Below are 19,974 nucleotides of genomic sequence, written 5' to 3'. Positions count from 1 at the left end.
TGAAGTTCTTCTCAAATCATTAACTTAATGCTGCTCCTGCTCCTCCCTGCCCCAGCTACGTGATCTTGACTCCAGTGGTGCATGCTCTGGCTAATAAAAAGTACTGAAATACAGGTCCAACTCCATCTATTTTCAGGATGTTTGGTCCTGTCAAGCAACAGGAAACAATAATTTCAGCAAATTAAATCGGTTTCTGCCCATCTCTCCGGCTCAATGCATGGAAAGGGCAGAGCGCCCCCAGCTCCCCGTGACACTGACCAAACCCCATCGACACTCATGCTGGGAGAGGGAGGGGAGCAGCAGTCCCAAAATGTCACACCTCCCCCAGGCAGGCATTAAAGGAAAGCCATCTGCTCCAGGGAAAATGTGCAGTGAGCACCGAGCTCATCAGTCCCTTTCTGTTTAATCTAATTAAACACCACATACCCTCTGACCTTGTGGGTTGGTGCTACGTTCTCCGTGTTGTTCTTTCCATATGAAGCTCTGCTGACAGATGGGGAAAGCCTGGAGTTTGCTTTAAGCTTCAGATAAGTAAAGTTAAACAGACAGCAGATAAAATTGTTTTCCAAGCACTCCTCTCCCACTGACCACTTGTGGGTACTTGTTGGGAGGCCTCAGCTCTTCTGGCCCCAATCCCACACCCTGCCAGCTCCACAGTGAGTAGTTGGGGAAAGGCAGGGGCAGGAGCAAAGCACTGCTGAAACCCACTTGAAGAAACAGCTTTTAGAGTTGGTTCTGCCAGTTGCTCAGCTTTGTTTCTACATGGCAGACAACAAGCTCCATGTATTTTCAGAGTTATTAAACAATTTGCTAATCAGTCCGCGTTTGCCGATGTTGAAATAGGTTTTAAATAACAAGTGTCAGATTGCATCAGGCACCTTCTGCACACCCCCTGCTTCTGTAGGTTACGTGCAGGGGCTGTAAGAGCTCAGCACAGCTTCTTGTGTTTTGTGGGAGGGAGAGCAGCCACGAGCTGGAGTCTGGGGAGAGCAGGGTGCCAGGGAGCCACAAGCAGGTGCCAGTGATGTATGTCACAGGCTTTAACCAAACAAAACATTTGGACATGCTCAGCTTTTGGCGTGATGCGCTGCCTGCTCGCTTCATTGAAGGCAAATGAGATATCACTACTGTACATGGCTTTATTACTCCCGTTGTATATTAATAGAGCAGGGCAGGGTGGGAGAGCCCAGCCTGCTGCACTCAGAGGGGCTGTGTGCTGTGTGTGGCCACAAAGCAAGGGTGGAGCAGCATGGGCCTCGTGACAGTGATTTTCTGTGGCCATCGACAGCAGCCTGACACGGGGCTGGCATGACAGGAATCCGAGGCTGTCAGTTTTGAGATATTCACCTCTGTGTGAACCCACGCTGGCATGTGAGTAAACACAGGCGTCTTCAGCTGAGGCTTGCTAAAGCTCTTGGCCGTCCCCAGCGCCTGGAAGGACCTTGGTGCTGGCTCGCAGACATCCGAAGTCACCCTTAAGCTGTAGGGAAAGCAAAAAGGATGAACTTTAAGAGAAACTGCTTACCTGGGCAGATAATTTCATTATCTTCAAACGAACAGGGTTGCAGCATCACTGGGGACATTGGCCAGTGTTGTCCCTCCACAACTCAGCCTACTTCCAGCAGGTTGGGAGTGACCTGAGGTGGGCAAAGCAACCTCCAGTACCTCCGTAAAAACCTCTGGCAATTGTCTGAAAGGATAGGAAGGCCTTGCTTGTTCACTGGCTGATCTCGGTTCAGATCTGAACCATCTTCCACGGCTTTGCTTTATTTAGGTTTGTCTTCAGAGTTCTGCCAAGACAAACCTGTAACCAAACATGCAGGCCAAGTCAGTGAGGCTTCAGCATCTCTTTCTCACCCTCCTTTCTTTGGTCCGACTGCTGAGCCAAGGCCCAGTGTGTGTGGGTGCAGTGCTGCTGAAAACACTGTCCTTAGGCATGTCCCTAAAACTTGAGTTGGAGATGTCTAGCCAAAGTTCTGCACAAAAACAGGCGGGATGAAGATGTTTCCCTCTGGTGTAAAGGAATGGGAGCGTAATGGCTGTTCCCTGTGCGGATGCTCTCAGTGACTGGCTTTTGCCTTGCTCAGCTCAGCAGAAGGATTTTGTGTTCTTTGCTTTTTACTGGGGACTTGGGGCCATCAACCTGCACCATAAGGGCAACAGCACGGCAAGCCGGGACCAGCAGTGCTGGAGCTGAGTGCTCCTCTGCTCGAAGAGCTCTGCTGAAGGTGGGGCTGAGGTGGCTGCACTGCTCTGGGGACCGCTTGGCGTCATTCTGCCTGCACTTTGAAGTGTATCATGGTCTTAGCTACAAAGCTCTTACCACTGAAAAATAAAACCTTGGCTTGGGAAGGTGCATTGCCTTGGCTGTTTTCCTGGGACTGTGTGACTTAGGATGCTGGGCGGGAGGGTAGGACACCTCATTTAAGATGAGGCATGTTGCACTCATCTGGGTTGCAAACTCCCATGGAGTTTTTTTTCTCCCCTCTTTCTTCACAACATCAGTCTGGACTTGGTTGTTACTATTTTAAAGCAAAAGCAGGGACATCCCTCCACCCCCTTTTCACCTCCCCTCCACTTTCCCTCCTGCTCTCTGCCAACAGGAGAACAAAGAACAGCTACAGCGCACCGGTCCTGGCACTGCACTTGGGAATTAAATCATTCCCTCATGTCAGGTAGGGAACTGCCCAAGCCCCTGCCAAAGCAAGCAAACCACGCTGTGGTGCAAACCTGCCACGTGGAGGAGCCTGGCTGAAGGGCATGCCCGGAGTCACTCCACGCTTGTTCAAAGCTCGTTGCCAAAATGCTCTTCTCCTGCACCAATGCCAGGGTGCGCTGGGACACCCTCAGCCCCACACGGTGGTCCAGGGGAGCTTCACCTCCTGGGCTGGGAGATGGGAAAGGAGAGGAGGGAATGGGCTTCACTGCCCGCCTCCAGCCCCCTGCCCACCCAGCGCCCTGCTCCCTCGGGACGTAGCGCATGGTGTGGTCCAACACGGCGCAGTTTCCACGCTGCAGACACTGACATCCTTGTTTGGCTCCTTCCTATTCTTTCAAACATGTCAGCAGTTCCCAGCACGGATTCCTGTGCTCTGAGTTCAGCCCAGACAAGCGTCCAAGCTGCAAGTCGGGGTTGCTGGCTCTTCTCCTCCTGTCTGTGAAGCATTACTGGAACAGAGGCCGATTCTCCAAACACGAGGAAGATATTACTGGGGCTTTCTGGAAGGCTCCCCTGCATGCATTAGGCATGGAGCAAATGAGGATAATTTTTCTGTGGGCTTCCAGCTGAACCCAGTAGCAAATTGTGGCCAGGATAAAGCCTGTTGTTTGTCTCCTCATCTGCGAGAAGGCATTTTTCCATTGCCGCTGCCTTTTGTTAGCAGTGTGTTCCCCAGAACAATCCAGGGAAAACCTTTGTGCAGGAAGGAACATGTATTCAAGCGAGGCTTTTGCATATCCGATGCAGCTCTCGCTAAGGTAATGTAAATAGTTTTGTGCAATCTATCTGGCAAGAAGCACAACATGTCAGGAAGGAATTGTTCTCCAGAATGTGGTTAATGGTTGGCCAAAGCAGGTGGATCAGACACAGGTGGATCGGAAACGTGATGAACCAAGCAGCTGGCTTTTAGTGGGGAGCAGAAATGCATTGGTGAGCATACGCACGTGTTTGCAAGTGTCTCTTCCTACCACCACTGGGTCTGCAGTGGAGTTTTGTGGCCCAGGAGTAATCGCGGGCTCCATTTCCCACTTGGTTTGCTATGATCTGATGCAACAATTAACCCAAAGAGGAGTTAATGTCCTCACAGTGTCTGCAGAGGGGTACATGGAAGTGGACACGAGGTGCTGCAAATGTCTGGGCTCTCTTCATCAGAAGCAGCCAGCTGGAACAAAACAGCGAGGCTGTCCAGTTCAGTGAGGTTACTCATGAATTTTGAATGTGGAGATGAGGCCCAGTGACTCTGGCTTGGCATGGGGCAATGGGAAAAGAGCAGATTCTCTGTTTGCTTTCCATCCTGCGCTGGCTCCAGTGCCTCCTACATCGTCCAAGACAGCCACGTGCTGCATGGAGTGACTTTATGGACAGTAAAAGCTTAAAACTTTGCATTCAACTTCATGTGTGTTTTTTTTTTCTTTTTTTTTTTTTTTTCCCTTAGAGCAAATCATGGAGGAAGATCAAGAACATGGTGCACTGGTCTCCATTTGTGATGTCCTTCAAGAAGAAGTACCCTTGGATTCAGCTAGCAGGACATGCAGGTAGAGAGCATCACAGGGCCATCCCAACCCATTTGCAGCTCAGCCACAGGTGTGGGAGCTGGGAAAGGGCAGGGTGGTGGAGAGGGTCTGGTTCAGTCAGGCTAAGGGGCTGTTCTGGCCAGAATTGCTTCTGACCACTGCGTGAATGTTGCAGATTTCATCTCCCATGTCCGTAGCCCAGGACAGTGCCTTCTCTAAATGTTCAGGGGGGTAACAAGGAACTGCAGTGCTCTGTGCTTTCAATATCCCAAAGCCAGCGGGTATTACTGCTGCTGCCCCACATATTTCTCTCCAGCAGCAGCCAGCTGGGTCCTTTGGGTGATACCCAAGCCCCCTTGCAGATCCACAGGGAAGTGTGTCACACTGCCTGGCAGGAAGATGCCCCACACATGAGCACAGAGAGGAAGCCATGTGGTGTGGACCTAACATGAAGTACACAGAGAATGGGAAACAAATGTGCTCTGCAGGATCTGCTGGGCAGGTCTCTGCTCTGTCTGAGGTGTGACACTGCTGGTCATAAACCTCCGACCCCATACGTGAATCCAGGAGCTGGAGCTTGTAAGTCCCAGTCTGCAGGGGCTCTTTTGGGCATGGGAACGCTTCCAAGGTGTTGTTGGGCTGCTCTTCTTGTTCTGGGAAGGCACCATGCCATCCCACACCCATTACCACCCTCAGGTAGCTTCAAGGCAGCGGCCAACGGCAGGATACTGAAGAAGCACTGTGAATCAGAGCAGCGCTGCCTCGACCGCCTAATGAACGATGTCCTGAAGCCCTACGTGCCTGCCTACCACGGGGACATTGTGAAGGATGGGGAGCGGTACAACCAGATGGAGGACCTGCTGGCTGAATTTGACTCCCCCTGTGTAATGGACTGCAAAATGGGGGTTAGGTGAGTGGCTTTGGGGACACTGTTTGAGTTTTAAGATTGGATACTGAAAGCAGAGCTTAAAACCCTTGAAGCCTGCAAGTGAGAGTACCGGGTTCGCCTGTCTCCAGGAAAAGCTAAGCCAACAGCACGAGGAGAGGGATGTGAGGAAGCCTGGGTTTGGGAAGAACATGTCAGACTTTTCTTCACTGTTTGTTGACCAACTGGTGCGTGGAGAAAGTGGTTTGGTGCAGTACAGTCATCCCTGAAGTAAGTTTTGTCAGGCTTAAGCCCTGGCTATGTTTCAAGTCTGGAGCAACGCGGGGGTACCGATACCTCAGACAAAGACTATCTGTTGCTCTATTCAAAAGGAAATCCAGCTTTCTGAGCAGTGTGAGCAGCCCTTCTGAGAACACTGCTTCTCTGTTCTGCTCTTTTATTCCATCTGCCCATCAGGCAGTTTCCTGAGCATGCTGTGAAAGCTGCACTTAGTTTGTGGGTGTAAGTCACTGCCCAGATATGCTGTGCCTTGGTCTCCTAGGACCAACAGATGGCAATGGGAGCATATCAGTAGGGCAGCGACAATCTGGGCACCTGCAAGAAATAATCTCCCTTGTCATTGCCCGGCTGGTTTTGGTTCCTTGAGAAAATGGTAAAACAACAGGTGTTGGTGATGGGGTTCTAATTAAAGTAGGTTCATTAAGTAAAGCACCTGTGCTGGGGCTGGCTGGGATGGAGTTAATTTTCCCTGCAGCAGCCCATACAGGGCTGTGCTCTGCACGTGTAGCCAGAACAGCCCTGGTACCACGCTGGTGCTGTGCCTGCTGCTGAGCAGTGCTGGTCACCGCATCAGGGCTGCCTCCAACCCCCAGTGCCAGCAGGGCTGTAAGAGGCGGGGAGGGGACACCACCAGGGCAGCTGGCCTAAACCGACCAAAGGGATGTCCCATGCCCTGTGGTGTCACACTCAGCGCTAAAAGGTGGGAAAGAGGAAGGAGAGGGGAGGGATGGGCTCTCGCTGTGAAGATGTCTGTCCTCCTGAGCACAAGCTATGTGTATTGAGGCCCTGCTTCAAGGATGTGGTCAAGCATCGCTCGTTGGTGGGAAGTAGGGAGTCATTTCTTTCCTCTGTGCTTCCATGTGGCTTTTGCTTGGGTTTTGTTTGTGGTTTTTCCCCTTTCCCCCTTCACCTTTAGTATTATTACTTAATTACTAATAGTTTTCCCTTACTAATTATTTTTCCTTTAATTAAATTACCATTATCTCAACCTGTGAGTTGTTTCTTTCCTTTTCTTCTTCTCCTCCTCTTCTGAGGAAGGACAGTGAGAGAGCAGCTGTGGTGGAGTTCAGCTGCCCAGCAAGGTAAAACCACCACAGCACCTAGGGTGAAAAATGGATCATAGGATCATGGAATGGTTTGGGTTCCAGGGACTTGTAAAGATCATCATAGCCTTGGTGTGGCTCAGTGGTCTCCCAGCCATCGGCCCCTGTGGCTCTGCTAATTTCCCCCATCTCCTTGCAGAACGTACTTGGAGGAGGAGCTGATAAAGGCCCGAAAGAAGCCGAGCCTGAGGAAGGACATGTACCAGAAGATGATCGAGGTGGACCCTGATGCTCCCACGGAGGAGGAGAATGTGCTGCGGGCAGTAACCAAGCCCCGCTACATGCAGTGGAGGGAGACCATCAGTTCAACTGCCACGCTGGGCTTCAGGATCGAGGGGATAAAGGTGAGGGCGCTCCGGGAGTGCAGAGCAGGAGGAGGAGCTGCTGGCAGCTCTCCGTTACCACACGCAGAGTGGGCTGGTGGCAAGATCCTGTCACCTCAGGGCATCCTGATCCCTCAGCAGGCACCTGGCTGAGGGCTGCACTGCTCTTCTGAGAGCACAGCCGAGCCGAGGGCATCGGTGGAAGGTGACAGTTTTAGCCACAATCTTGTTAAATCCGCTCCTTAGTTGATTTCCCTGACCACGAAATGCAAAGTGCAGTGCTCCAACCGGAAGGTTCAAATTAGTTGTTTGCTTTCAATACCAATGTGCTGCCAGCCTGAGCCATTAATCCAAGTTCCCAGCCTGAGTGTATGCTGGCCTGTGCCTGTCTCTGGCTGGAGGTGGGAGTTTAGCTGGTGACAAGGCTGTATTTACATCCCACGTTCAGAAAAATTCAGCACCTGAGTGTTATCTATGTTCAGGCTATCTCTCTCAGTTTTGCCTGAGCACTCTGCAAAGAGCACAGCAGCTGGGCAATGCCATTGCTCTGAGCTGACACGCACATTTCTGGGGATACCTGTCAGGATGCTTCTGGGTGTCTGTTAGATGAGTCTGCCCAGGGTTTCTGTCCTGATGAGTGGCAGAGATCAGCAACAGTCTTTGCAGTGAGAGAGGTATCCGGAATGGCATCTGAACAGAGGTAGGTCTGTAACTGAGCGCATTTGTGTTAGTGATGGAAGGTTTGCATGGAATTTAGCAATGGCACGTGCCTTCTCATAGCCAGACATTGAGTTAAAAGTAATACTGGGTTTGAGGTAAGAGTTTCAGCATGTGGCAAGGTGTTGGCTCAGTCAAGTCGTGCCTGGGATGGCTGAGGCTCTGATGGGTCCCAAGAGGTGGCTCAGGGCCAGATTTGGGGGATTTTCCTGGTAGCCTTCCCTTTGACCTCTCTAGTCAAAAAGCAAACAAATGCAGATGTTAGAACACAGCAGGAGGAGTCGTTCAGAGCTGCTACTTCTGATTACTTGCATACCAAAGCACTGATGGGAAGGGATCCATCCATCCAGTTGTGTGGGATGAGTTCACAGCCTGCTGGAAGCCCGATGGGATGCGTTGCACATAGGGAGGAAGGCACTTCTTTCATTTCGTGGCCATGCTGGTCACGCCCCCCGAAGTGTCTTTCTGCAGTGGGTCAAGGTGTTTCCCTGCTCTTACAGCTCTTTGCCACCATCCGAAGCCCTCCCAAAGTCCCTTTTCTGCTGCAGGCACCCACAAGCATGCTGTGAGCTGCTCCAGCCAGCCCTTCACCTAGTTCTTATTACTGGTGCGTCTTATAAAATTGTGGCTATATAAAATAAGAGTGTGCCAGTTTGGACCAAAGCTCACGTGCACTCTTTCTTCTCCCTGTTTTCATGCTATAATCAAGAATATCTGTCTATTTATAGTCCAACTTGATATATCCTTGGCCTCTAGTGTTGCTTCTGTGGTTTAGGTGCATTTCATGGGCTTTACAGCAAAATCAGGTCACATGCAAACCACTTGAAATGGAAAAAAAAAATCCTGTTCTCACACAGGCCAGAAAACGCTGTGGAGGGAAATAAAAGCCATGACTGAGGGGTGTGAGTTGCACCCCTGCTTTAGCCAAGTGTAAGTGAGCTGCTACGTGATGTGGGCAGTGGATTTTTTCAAAGCAGTTAGGCAGCCCTCTAATTGAAGAACTGAGAAGTGCTGGCCTCCAGGAGTAACTCTGCCACTGCTGCTTGGCACTGACTAATGTGATCAAGGCTCTAATTACTATAATTCTACTTAAGTCCCTCGGCTTCTGGATTATGTTCCCCTAAGCTAAAGCATTAGTTGTTCAGGCTGGTTTAGGGCTGGCGTTTCTCCAGCAGGGCTGCAGAACCAGGAGAGCTGAGTTGCATCGCAGCCTCAGGACCCTGAAACAGGTCAGATGCAGCTTCTGAGCCCTCGGGAAACTTCAGGGAAGTGTCATTTAATGACAAGGCTCTCCATGCTTCCTTTCCTGCTGAGGATACAACGTTGGGAAAAGCAGGGGTGAACCTGTTCTGCCCCTCGCTGACAGCCTGAGGCTGATGGAAGAGGACAGGTTCCCATGAAAGTAGCTGGGTGCTCACAGAAAGGGCAGGATCCGTCCTGGGTGCATGGGCTGGGAGGGGAGGCAGGAGGAGGAAGGGAGCAGCCACAGCCTGGGGACAGAGCGGGGCTGGGAATGAGGATAGGGACAGGGATGGGAACAGGGACAAGGAGCCTTCATTGGTTGAGCTCTCACTTCCCAGGTGGCCTTGAGATGATGGCTCTTCCTCTTCAAAATGGGAATTCGCCTCTGCAGAAGGAGTTAATGACACCTAACTTTCTGGAGCAGCTCAAAAATGTTATAAACAGCAACTATTAACAAAGTCACTGTGTTAAAAGTAGTACAAAGGGTCCCTCTTGACCCAGATCGAGCTCTCTGGAGAGTTGCTCACTGGAAAAAAAAAAAAAAAAAATCTTGAAGTTTCTGCTCTGACCTGAGAGTTGTTCACCATTTCCCACCGCAACGCCATGGTGGGATATTGCTGCAGAGATATTTCTGGGTCTGAGATATTTGTGGGGTCTTGTAACCAGTCCTGACCGCCCTTTCCTGACTTCTCCCCAGACGGGCAGCTTGCGAGCCCCTTGGCCAGTGGTGCCGGGGCAGGCAGACAGCCCCAGCCCTGTCCCAGTGACACCAGCACCAACTGGACCTGCTGGCTGGGCAGGGGCCGGCTGAGGCAGGTGCCAATAGCCCTTTTCAGCCCCCCTCACGCTTCCGTTTTGTGGAAGCCCACCCCCATGGGCCTCGGACCCCCTCAGGAGGGGGTGGGTTGGTTTCTGAACTGCCCCATGACAGACACATAGCAGTGCAGTGCACCTCCCCTGTACATACTTGGTGAGTCCTACACATGTGGCTGCAGCTAAAAACGTGTGGTGAGAGCCTGGCTCTGCTTTGTCCATGCCCAGGATGGCTGCTACAGCAGGGAGGCCTACAGCGAGAAGGTCATCTGCCTCTGCCAGATGTTAGCTTTGCTTTTTTACCCTACGGCAGAGCTAGTGCAGGGGCAGAAGGTGGTCAAGTTCATTCCAGGGTGGTTTGAAGCTAGGTGTATTGGCTGCACCCTGTGCAAGCAAAGCGCTTCCTTGGAGACCATTCACGTGCTGGTTTTGATACCACCTTTGTTAGAGCTCACACGAAATGCAAGCTGGAAGTTGAATGTGTGCGGTGTGGCTCATCCTGAGCTGCACAGCAGGTTTCGGGTTGCTGCTGGACTTGCCGTGCCCAGCTCTTCACAGCGTGTGCGCCCTGTGTGCCCCCAGCTGGACTGGCACTGCCACCGTGCCAACGGCCAGGAGCCACCCCTAGCCAGGGTCACTTCCCTGGAGGGGTCTCCGTGTCCCACCAGGGCACATCAGTCTCCAGGACAGGTGGCTGATTGTGCTGTCTTCCTTCCCCGGCCTCTGCTCCGTTTCTTCATCCTTGCTTCGTCTTACCCAGCCCACAGGATGTCTTCTTGGCCTCTGCCCCTTCACTCCATTGTGTGCAAACAAGCTGTCCAGAGCAGTGGGACAGAGCTCTGGAAACAGACCTGTGAGCACGAGCGTGTGTTGTTTAAAATAGCCCCTGTCTCCAGGAAGCCAGCCCTGCCTGTCCAACCGGCAGCCGGCTCCAGACAATGAAAGGCACTGATGTGAAAATCAGAGCCTCGGGGTACCGGGGGAATGGCAAGTGGCTACAGAGGGGCTGAGAGGGCAGGTTCAGCCAGGAGCCTCTGGGTCGGGGCTGGGTGCTGTCCCTGCAGTGGACCATGCACAAATCTGCCTCTGTGGAGGAGGCAGAGGAGAGCTCAAGGCCGTTCAGTGAAAGGTCTGTGAAAGCACCAGGTCCATGAAAGGTAGCCTGTCCATGTTGGCAGTGTTTTCAGCAAGTGCCTGATGGTGGAGACTTGCCTTTTGCCTTGTGGCAATGCAACAGAGCCACGGGATGGTTTGGGACGTGCAAGGCAGAGAGTTGCTGCCTCTGCTAACCCCCCACAGACAGGTCCTTCAGCTACCAAAGAGGCTGGTCGCACCCCACATGGGGACATGCATGACTTCTGACACACCAGTTCTTTCTCCTGGTTTCTTCTCTCCCTGTCCCTCTCACGGCTCTCCTTTCTTTCCTAGAAAGAGGATGGCACTGTGAATCGGGACTTCAAGAAGACGCGGACAAAGGAACAAGTCACGGAAGCCTTCAGGGAGTTCACCAGGGGAAACCACAACGTTTTGGTGAGCAGGGGCTTCTGTGGGAACTGCAGCGAGAGGGCTTCTCCCACAGAGGCTACTCTGCAGCCCAAGGAAGCTCTCTTGAAAGAAAAATGGCAGAGAGAAACACCATTCTGTTGTGAGGGTGAGGAGAGGAGAGCTGGGAGAGGACACATTCACTGCAGCAGCACCCATCAGGTCCAAGTCCACTGAGGGCTCAGCCACAAAACCTGTTGCAGAGGCTCTGCCCCATCACCCCTAGGACTGATGGCAGCCTCCGAGCCTCCTTTTTAGCCTTGGATTTGACACAGCAGGTACCAGAGACTCCTGCCCCGGCAGAGCAGGCTGCCCCAAGCTTATTCCATCAGGAAGAGAGGCCAAGGCATCTCCATACATGCGCCAGGTGCCCTTCTCATGGGCATGCCACAGCTGGCATTTCCCAAGTTGTGCTGCGCTGCCAGGAGAATATGAGCTGTAAACAATTCATACAGGCTGTGTCAAGTATCCTACTGACAAAGGGCTTTATTTTAAGTTGCACTATCTAAAGCCCACAAATGAAGGGCTGCAGATGGGGTAGCCCTTGGTACTGCCTCTTTCAAATTTGCTTTGACAGTAGTTACCCAGGGATTACTCTTGGATCTGCAAATTAAGCTGCCTGGCTGTGTTTTATCTGCAGAGAGCTGGGAGCTCTCACACCGTCACACACAGTCTCTGGACTCCTTGGCCAAGCCATCGCAATGCAGCGACCCCAGGTCTCCTCAGGCAGTCACGGTGTGAACAATTTAATTGTGTTACATTGCCAGGATACCTGCTGTGCACGTGCTGTGCCTCGTCCTTCTGTCTGTGCCTCAGAGATGAATTACCAAAGGGGCCCTGAGGAACCTTTAGTGCCTTTCAGCAGTTTGCAGGGCTGCTTGTAACAAGCACATGGTCAGCACTGATGGTTTGTTTGCCTTTGTGGTTTCAGAACAGCTACCTGATCCGGTTGAAGGGGATCCGTGCCACCCTGGAGACATCCCCGTTCTTCAAGTGCCATGAGGTAACGCTCACATTCCCTTCCTCAGGTGCCATGTAGGTAGATCTGACTGCTTTAACCCCAGCTTGTTCAAGGAAAAGGAGTCAAATTCAGAGGCTGTAAATTTCTACAGTTTCAAATTTATTCTTATATCTATATTTCCATACCTGTTTATCTAATACAGCAGATGACTGAAATGATGTTCATGCATCTGACATGGGCTCAAATCTAATGGAAACCAATGTTCATACAGATTAGAAGTGATGTTGAAGGAATTCAATCTGCTTATGGTTTTATATGACTAGAAAAAAAATCCTACTTTAAAAGTAGAGGTCTTCTCAGGAGAAATTCCTGCCTGAATGCACAGGTCAGGTATCATTTGGCTGCCAGTTTCTCCATGCCTTCAAACATGGCTTTGTCTTAGCCACAAGTTTCAGATAATCCCCAAACTGTCTTCACTTGGCTGGCTGGGGCACCATGAGCAGGACGCTTTCCTTAGAAGGACTTTCCTCCAGAAACAAGTGTACACAAAATTTTCTACAGTGATAGTTCAGTTCTGGTGGGAAAACAGAGAGGAAGTGCTACGGTTTGGGACATTTCAACAAGAAACGTAAGGCTGTGTTATTTAATTAAATCATTTTACTGATTTATCATTGACAAAGAGTGTTTGATATTTCATCTACCTGGCAAACTGCAGAGTGCATTTCCTTGGCACATGTTGTCATACGGGCAAGGGAGCCTAGGAGGAATAATGCCTAGCTCAACGTGTCTGGGAGTCACTGCTCCCCCTGCCCCGAGGCAGAGCTGTGCTGCCCCTCTGATGGACCTTGATACATGCCTCCCCACAGCAGTGCCTGCAGGGCAATGGGAAAACCCAGGGAAATGTCACAGCTGAGTGTTTTGGGTCAGTTCAATGACAGAAACAAAATGCTCCCTGAAGTGAAGTGCCAAAGAGTTCATTTGAAAACACAGAAACAAAACAGCCTTTTCAAAGAGGTTTTGAAAGGAGTTTCCAATCCTTAAAAAAATATAAAGAAGAGGCTTTGACTTTCCACCAAACTTCAAGATGAAACATAGCAGGAGGGCTGCCAAGCCCTTCACGTCTCCCCTTGTGGGCTGGGGCTCCTCTAAGTAGCTGCAAGAGAATTTGGTGACTCAGGCCAGGCAAGCAAAGAACGTCAGCAAAAGGCTTTTCCTTAAAATGCTGTATCCCGGCCAAGAGAGAGCTCTAAGAGCTTAGGAGGAGAAGAGCTGAAGATAAGCATTTCTGGGAAATAATGCATGTTGCTGGAACTTGGAGATTTTCCCAACGCACTGGAGGAGGAAGTCTCCTTGAAAATGTGAATACATAATAACTTTCGCAAACAGCACACATCCAGCTTAAAACCCTTGTCTAAAGGCAAACCCCAGTGACAGTACGGACATGGGAGTCCCTGGTAGCACTCAGTGCTGCTGCCTTGAAGGGCTGACGCCAGCGGGATGTCCCCAGAGCTGTGCTCCTCCTCTTGGCTGCCCAGGTTGTGGCGCACGAGGTGTTTCCGGTTGTGTGCACGCCATGGCATGTGTGCTGAGGCCATTGCACTTTGCTCACCTGAAGTCTCCGTATGTGACACAAGAGCAAGCGAGCTCATAGCCCACCAAATCTGTGCACATCCAGACGATGTGCCTCGCCTTCACAAATGAACGTACCTGCGGGCTTTCCTGGGGCTTGTTGCTGGATTTTCTGGAAGGCCAATCAAAGTAAGAGTGAGCCCTCCAAAGCAGGTGTAGCAGAAGAAATTCATGGAAGATGAAACTTGTGTCTGTTCACCTCCATAACGTGTGCAGAGCACTGTAAAAGCCAGGATATTCTAGGGGGGGATCTGGGTGCTAATGCATGGTGTTTCAGGCAGCAGTTTGCAAGTACCTCATCCTTGGAGCTTACCTGTTCCTACAGTGATGCCTGTAGAGTTGGTGGGTGTGAGTGGTGCTAACCAGCCATCAAGAGCCGACCTTGGAAAATCTTCGGTCAGGAGGCTGAGGTTCATCTCACTCCTTCCCCAGGAACCTTGACTCAGTTTCCGAAACTACATCTGTACCTTTCATGCCTGTGTTTTGCTGACCTTTTTCTTCTGCCAGAAGCAGGGAATTGTATGAATAAATCAGCCGGTCTGAACACCTGATTTGCATGGGCAAACACTGCTGGCAAAGCACTGATCTTGCTTTTGCTCATGCAAAATCTCGGCGTAATCTCTTGCAAACGCAGCTGTAGGTGAGGTGTCAGAGCTGGGTTTGATGTGAAGCAAGTGCAGAACTAACTGACCTCTTGTCTCTGCAGGTAATTGGGAGCTCCCTCCTCTTCATTCACGACAAAAAGGAACAAGCCAAAGTCTGGATGATTGACTTTGGGAAAACCACCCCGCTGCCGGAGGGACAAGTTCTCCAGCACAACGTGCCCTGGGTGGAAGGGAACAGAGAGGATGGCTACCTCTGGGGACTGGACAATCTCATCCAGATCCTGACAGAGTTGTCCCAGAATGAGGACTCGCATTAAAGCCATGCGTCCGACTCTGCCACTACCCCCAACCTGTTCCCAACTGACTCTTCTGAACTGCACTACAAGACACTTTCCAACCCTTGCCCTTCCAATTTTAAAGCTATTCTCTCCCTATTTAAGGTGGTTTTGTTGTGTTGTTTTGTTTTTTTAATTCCACATGTAAATACAGAGCTAACCTTCCAGAACAACTCCTGAACTTGAAACCTTGGCTTCACGGAGTCAGTAGCGTGGTTGTGCTGGAGCAGCCGGGGAGGGGTTGGTTAGGCAAATACACATTTTCCCTACCATGCTTTTGTCTCATGCAGCATGGTTTTAAGGGAACCTTTCTCCCTGGGTGGCCATGGAGACACTGTGGGTCAGGGGTTGCTGCAGCTGGGGCCCTGAAGTGCTGCCTGGAACAGGGCTGTGGTGGAGGAAGGAGCCTCTGCCTGTGCTGGGTTCAGCAGCTTCATCTCCAAAACACCTCTGGCCATGCGTGGGACCCTTTAGTACCCAGGGTGGATGAGCAAGGCTTGAAGATGGTGGAGGATCCTGGGGCTGATATCCTTTAGTTGCCTTTGCCAGCACCTTTTGCCCTGGGAACTGTCTTTGCTGAGTAAGTAAGAGTCACTAGAATTGCAGACTTGAGTTTTTCTCTTTGTGTTGGAGACATTCCATTAATCCTGTGGCGGTTCCTCCTTTATTTTTGAGTCACACGGGAGGGTGAGGGTTTTGTTCTCACTGCAGGGCCAAGCGGTTGGGTACAGGTATCTCCCACGGCTGGGTGCTGCCCCCCCATGTCACCCACCTTGGCTGCACTGGCTTGGTGGGTAATGCCATGAGCTCCTTACTGGTGATCCACCTCCCTAGTTGGCATCGCTGACCTTCCACAGTGAATAAAGGCTTTGGGCAGGGCTGGCAGGGAGAAAAACAGCTTATAATGGATGACTACAAGATGTAAGGTAGACATCCAGGTTGGTCATTCCTTTTTTTACATGCATTAAGGGTTGTGCTGCCAATGCCTGCTCCTGGCCCAGAACCACCCTCCCACCTGGAGCACCTCCATCATTTGTACCAGTGCCAGTTTCTTGCCCAGTGCTTCCCAGCAGGTGGGAGCTATGGCAGACAAGCAGCATTCAAGGTGCCACATTAGACTCGCATGGCAAAGCAGAGGAGGGGAGGCAAGGCGTTCCTGTGCCTTCCCTTTTTCTTGCACTGCTTGCTGGCTCTGTCGCTACTCTCAGTCGCTAGCTTCCCAGCCTGTGTTTGGCCTCCCTGCTTCGAGTCCTGTGAAAACAACCAGTTCTCTATTCAGGGTGGAGGCTATTTTTTAACTTCCTGGAACATTTGAACTAAGCAGCTTGCTCACATCAGCACTGGCTCTCTAAAGGTCAGCTATTGATGGGCCGGCAGAACCAAGCTGCAGCCAGAAACCCTGCACCTGCTCGAGCCCCAGCCCCTGGCTCATCTCACTCCCAGCAGTGATGCTTGAGAGCCCCTCTACCATCGTCTGCTGAGTACCACTCCCCTGCTGAGGGTTGTCTTCTGGCAGCAATAAGGAAGATTGGGCTGTCGAGCCACCAGCAGCTGTGCCCCAGCCTCTTTCCCAAGGATTAAACTCCCCAAGGTTTTTCTCAGCTCATGTCTCAGCAGACAAATGTCTTTAGCTCATATGATGCCATTGTAAATGGTTGCATTGTTGCAGCTTTTCACCAGGCTTTCTAGACTAGCCCTTATGGAAGTGCCTTACAGACTTGCTTCTGTTCCATTAGTGTCATGGAAAAGGTTGGATTTTTTTTATATGTTATATTTATTTTCATCCCATTTTAATTGCACAGAACACTAAAACTTAATGCATGGAATTCCCCCCCCCCCTTTTTTTTTTAAACTGTGTTTTTAGTTTTTAAACCATCCCTTTTCCATCTTTGGAGAAAAGGTTTGAAGCGATATGCCTAGATATGTACCAGTTATTGCTGTACTTTAGCTTTGTGCTCTTATATATATATATATATATATTATTTTTTAAGACTTTATAAAATAGATTCCTCACTTTGTGGCTTCAGAAGAAGCAGATTGTTTCTCCCAGCTGTCTTATGCCTTTCTGGAGGCTGGAACAGTTGCTGTGAGGTATTTTCCCAGCTCCCACCTTCCCTTTCAGTCATTGGGTAACATGGAGAAAAATCTAAACTGGTCTGAAACACCAATGCACAGTGCCTGTAAAAAAAACTCCTGTAACTTTCCAAATAAAGGCATATGGGAAGCATCCTTCTGTCGTTGGTTCTGTTTGTGGCACAGCTTGCAGCAGCCTTGGGGCAACCCATGGCTTCTCCATGGTTCTCCCAAAGCAAAACTTTGCTTAAAGACTGGGAACCTCTTGCTATGAAAAATAGCTTGTAGTACTACAGAACTGGCACTGCTATGACTTCACTCAGCAGTTTCCTCACGGGCTGCAAGAAAGAAGTCTGTGTTTCCTATCTTTCACACTCTTGCAGCATCACTGCCAATATCTGGTGTTTTACTTACTAACTCCAGGTCATGGAGGCCACTGAGAATCCTGTCTTGCTGAAGGGGACAGCAAAGATTTCCAAAAGGGCCTCCAAAACTCACCAAGCCGCCCCTTAAAATGCAAAGCTAGAAGATAAATAATCAGATCCTCAGATCTGTTCTCACCTACTACTGAAGGAAATACCATGACATTGTGGTAGATAAGGGAAGGGAAAAGGTCAGGGCAAGAAACCTGTCACGACTGAGTGCTGGAGTCGGGCAGTACCAAAGTTTACGCGTAGTTTGGAAACGGGCAGCTTTTCACACCAAGCTGTGTCTTCAAGCACCACACAGCACGTGCCACAGCAAGCACCCTGCCGCCTGCTTTGCTGCGTCCAAAGCAAAACCACCCTCTCCAGGCTCCCTGCCACATCAGGGATTAATAACCAAAATGTTCAACAAACTCAGTTCACACCAGAGAGGTCAGCATTTACATTGATGCAACAAAGCAAATTTTAGATGCTGCTGTAGATACTTACACCATGAAGCCTCTGAGCACCTACCACAGGGCCATGTGGTACAGAGCACTCTGCTCAGGTTGTATAGTTTCTACTAATTATCCTCTTAATTATCTAGCACTTGCAAGAATGAGCCTCCTTTAAGTTTTTCCTGGGAGCACTGGGCATGTTGTGACTTTTGGGTCAGGCTCAGCTGTGCTGCATGATGGTGGCTGAGGCTGTGCAAGGTGGTGGTGGTGGTACTACTGCTACTGGTGGTACTGGTGGTACTGGTGTTGGGGGCTGTGGGGGAGCACCTGGAGATGTGTTTGGCCTCACGATGGGTGATGCAGGGCAGCTGTGCTGCCGAGCCCCATCCACATGAGATGTCTGGAGGGGATTATGAAGCCCAAGCAATGATGATTCAGATAAATTACCTCAGTTGTTGCCACCTTATGGCTGCTGGCTATAAATGAAGGTATTAGGAAGTAGGCAAACCCACATTTGTACCTGGATGAAATGCTGCTGGGATTAGTGCTGGCAAAAATAGGCTTTTCCTCCTGTGTGTGCTGCAGCCAGCCCAGTCCTGGCGAGCCCTTGCTCATCCCTGCAGGTGAGCCGTTCAGCTCCGATCTCCGTGGGCATGGTTTATTTGCTGGGGAAAGGCAGGAGCAAGAGGGACGTGTGGGCTGCAGGCAGGGTGCCGTCGTTTTGGAAACGAGCCGTGCTGATGTCCCCCTGGTGCGTGTGGGGAGGGGGCTGCGCACCCTTTGGGCTCTGTTGCGAGGACAGGTGCTGTTTTTAACCCCCACGTTGAGCCGTGCCCAGGCTCGGCCCTACCACACGAGCCCGCCTCCCCGCCCCGTCAGGCGCGGCCCTTTCTGGAGGCGCTCTGGGGAGGCCCTGCCGGGCTCGGCCCGTGCCCGCCCCCGAGCGGCCGTGCCGGGAGCGGCAGCAGCGGGGCGGTGCGGGGGGAGGCCCCGCTGGGCGCTGCCGCCCGAGGCCGGCGGGGGGCGGCGTTGCCCCGGCGCTGGGCCGCCTGCAGGCGCCGGGCGGGCAGCAGGCCCCGCAGTGCCCGGCTCCAGAGGAGGCCCGGCTCCGCTGCCCGGCGTGGGGCCGGCTCCCACCGCCTGCTGGCAGCCCCTTGTCCCCTTGGGTCTGTTCTGTGTTCTCTTCCTCAGCCTTAAAACGATATATTTTTTTCCTATTTTTTGTGATTAGGATTTTTTTTTTTAAGGCTGTCAATGGGAAGGTGAGCAGAGCCCAGCTGTGGTATATGCCAGTTTAGTTTATGCTTTTCCCAACGTGGCTTTACACCCACAGTAATGCTTTGCCCCCACAAGCAGTGTAAGAAGCATGCCCAGGGGACCAGCCCAGTCCTGTGGTGGGGCTGGGAATAGGGAGCTGCAGCTCCTGCGCTTCTGGCCCTCCGCAAGAGTTGCTTCCCAGCGAGACACTGGAGCACAGTGAGGAAGGATTTGGGTTTGGTTTACGCTTGGGAGCAGAAATGAGGAGCACTTGAAGGACAAAATCATGTTTTTGTTTTCCCCCAAGAGCCATATGCACAGTATTACCGCCAAACACGGACAGACCCAGTCATGTTCTTGGCTGCCTGAGACTTGCAAACATGGGTGATACCACACCACCCAAATCCCCCCCCACCCTCTTCCTCCTCGGACAGCTTCTACTTGTCCCTTACCACATCAGTACATGCTCTGCTTTGGGAGTGTCTTGCGTCCTGCCATGCTGGATGCTAACTTTGGGACTTGTGCACAGTCCACATGGGAATTCAGAGGCCCTCCTTTCTCATGCACTTTTTTTTTTTTCCAAAATATATAAATAAATCAGCCCGTGACATCTGCAAGGGTTAGAGCAATGTTGTTTGGAAGGGGAAGTGCACTGCACCAGTGCTGCAGTGGAGCATAGCATCTCTGAGCAGCCAAGGGGATGGCTCGTGTGTAAGCACCAGGCAATGAAGCAAAGTTCCCAAAATTCACATGCTGGTTGGTGATAGGTAGATCACCAGTGCAGGCCTGAGTGACCCTGGGAGGTTCAGAAGGAATAAAAACAGCTGTGCAGCCTTTTATTTATATATATATATATATATATATATATATATATAAAATATTTTCTGGAGCAGAGATGAGTTGCTGCAAACCATCCTTCTTTGGATTAACATAACATAAAATTAACATTAGCAAAAGAGTGGCAGCTCTGAAAAATAAAGTACTTTTTGCTGCTAAGCAAATATCCTCAGCTTGCTCTGGATGGATGATCCTCATGGAAGAAGGTGGCCTTGTGTGCATTGGTTACGATTTTGGTCTTTACCCATGTCCTTTGTCACAGTTGGGTGTGGGGCTT

General features: G+C 51.0%; 1 protein-coding gene across 1 annotated transcript in view; it reads left to right on the top strand.

Annotated features, from left to right (window-relative positions):
* ITPKB (inositol-trisphosphate 3-kinase B) overlaps positions 1 to 16,897 on the top strand; it is a 59,685-nt gene extending 42,788 nt beyond the window's left edge. Inside the window, exons 3-8 of the mRNA XM_035562465.2 lie at positions 4,155 to 4,254; positions 4,930 to 5,143; positions 6,641 to 6,845; positions 11,025 to 11,126; positions 12,070 to 12,141; positions 14,435 to 16,897. Of these exons, the coding sequence (XP_035418358.1) occupies positions 4,155 to 4,254; positions 4,930 to 5,143; positions 6,641 to 6,845; positions 11,025 to 11,126; positions 12,070 to 12,141; positions 14,435 to 14,650 (909 nt within the window). The 3' untranslated portion in view covers positions 14,651 to 16,897. The remainder of the gene's footprint in view (positions 1 to 4,154; positions 4,255 to 4,929; positions 5,144 to 6,640; positions 6,846 to 11,024; positions 11,127 to 12,069; positions 12,142 to 14,434) is intronic.
* The last annotated feature ends 3,077 nt before the right edge of the window (positions 16,898 to 19,974 follow it).

This window comes from Cygnus atratus, chromosome 3 (genome assembly GCF_013377495.2).
Source record: "Cygnus atratus isolate AKBS03 ecotype Queensland, Australia chromosome 3, CAtr_DNAZoo_HiC_assembly, whole genome shotgun sequence".
NCBI classification, from domain to species: Eukaryota; Metazoa; Chordata; class Aves; order Anseriformes; family Anatidae; genus Cygnus; species Cygnus atratus.
Note: the sequence above shows the minus strand (reverse complement) of the source record. Positions and strands in the feature narration are given on the sequence as shown.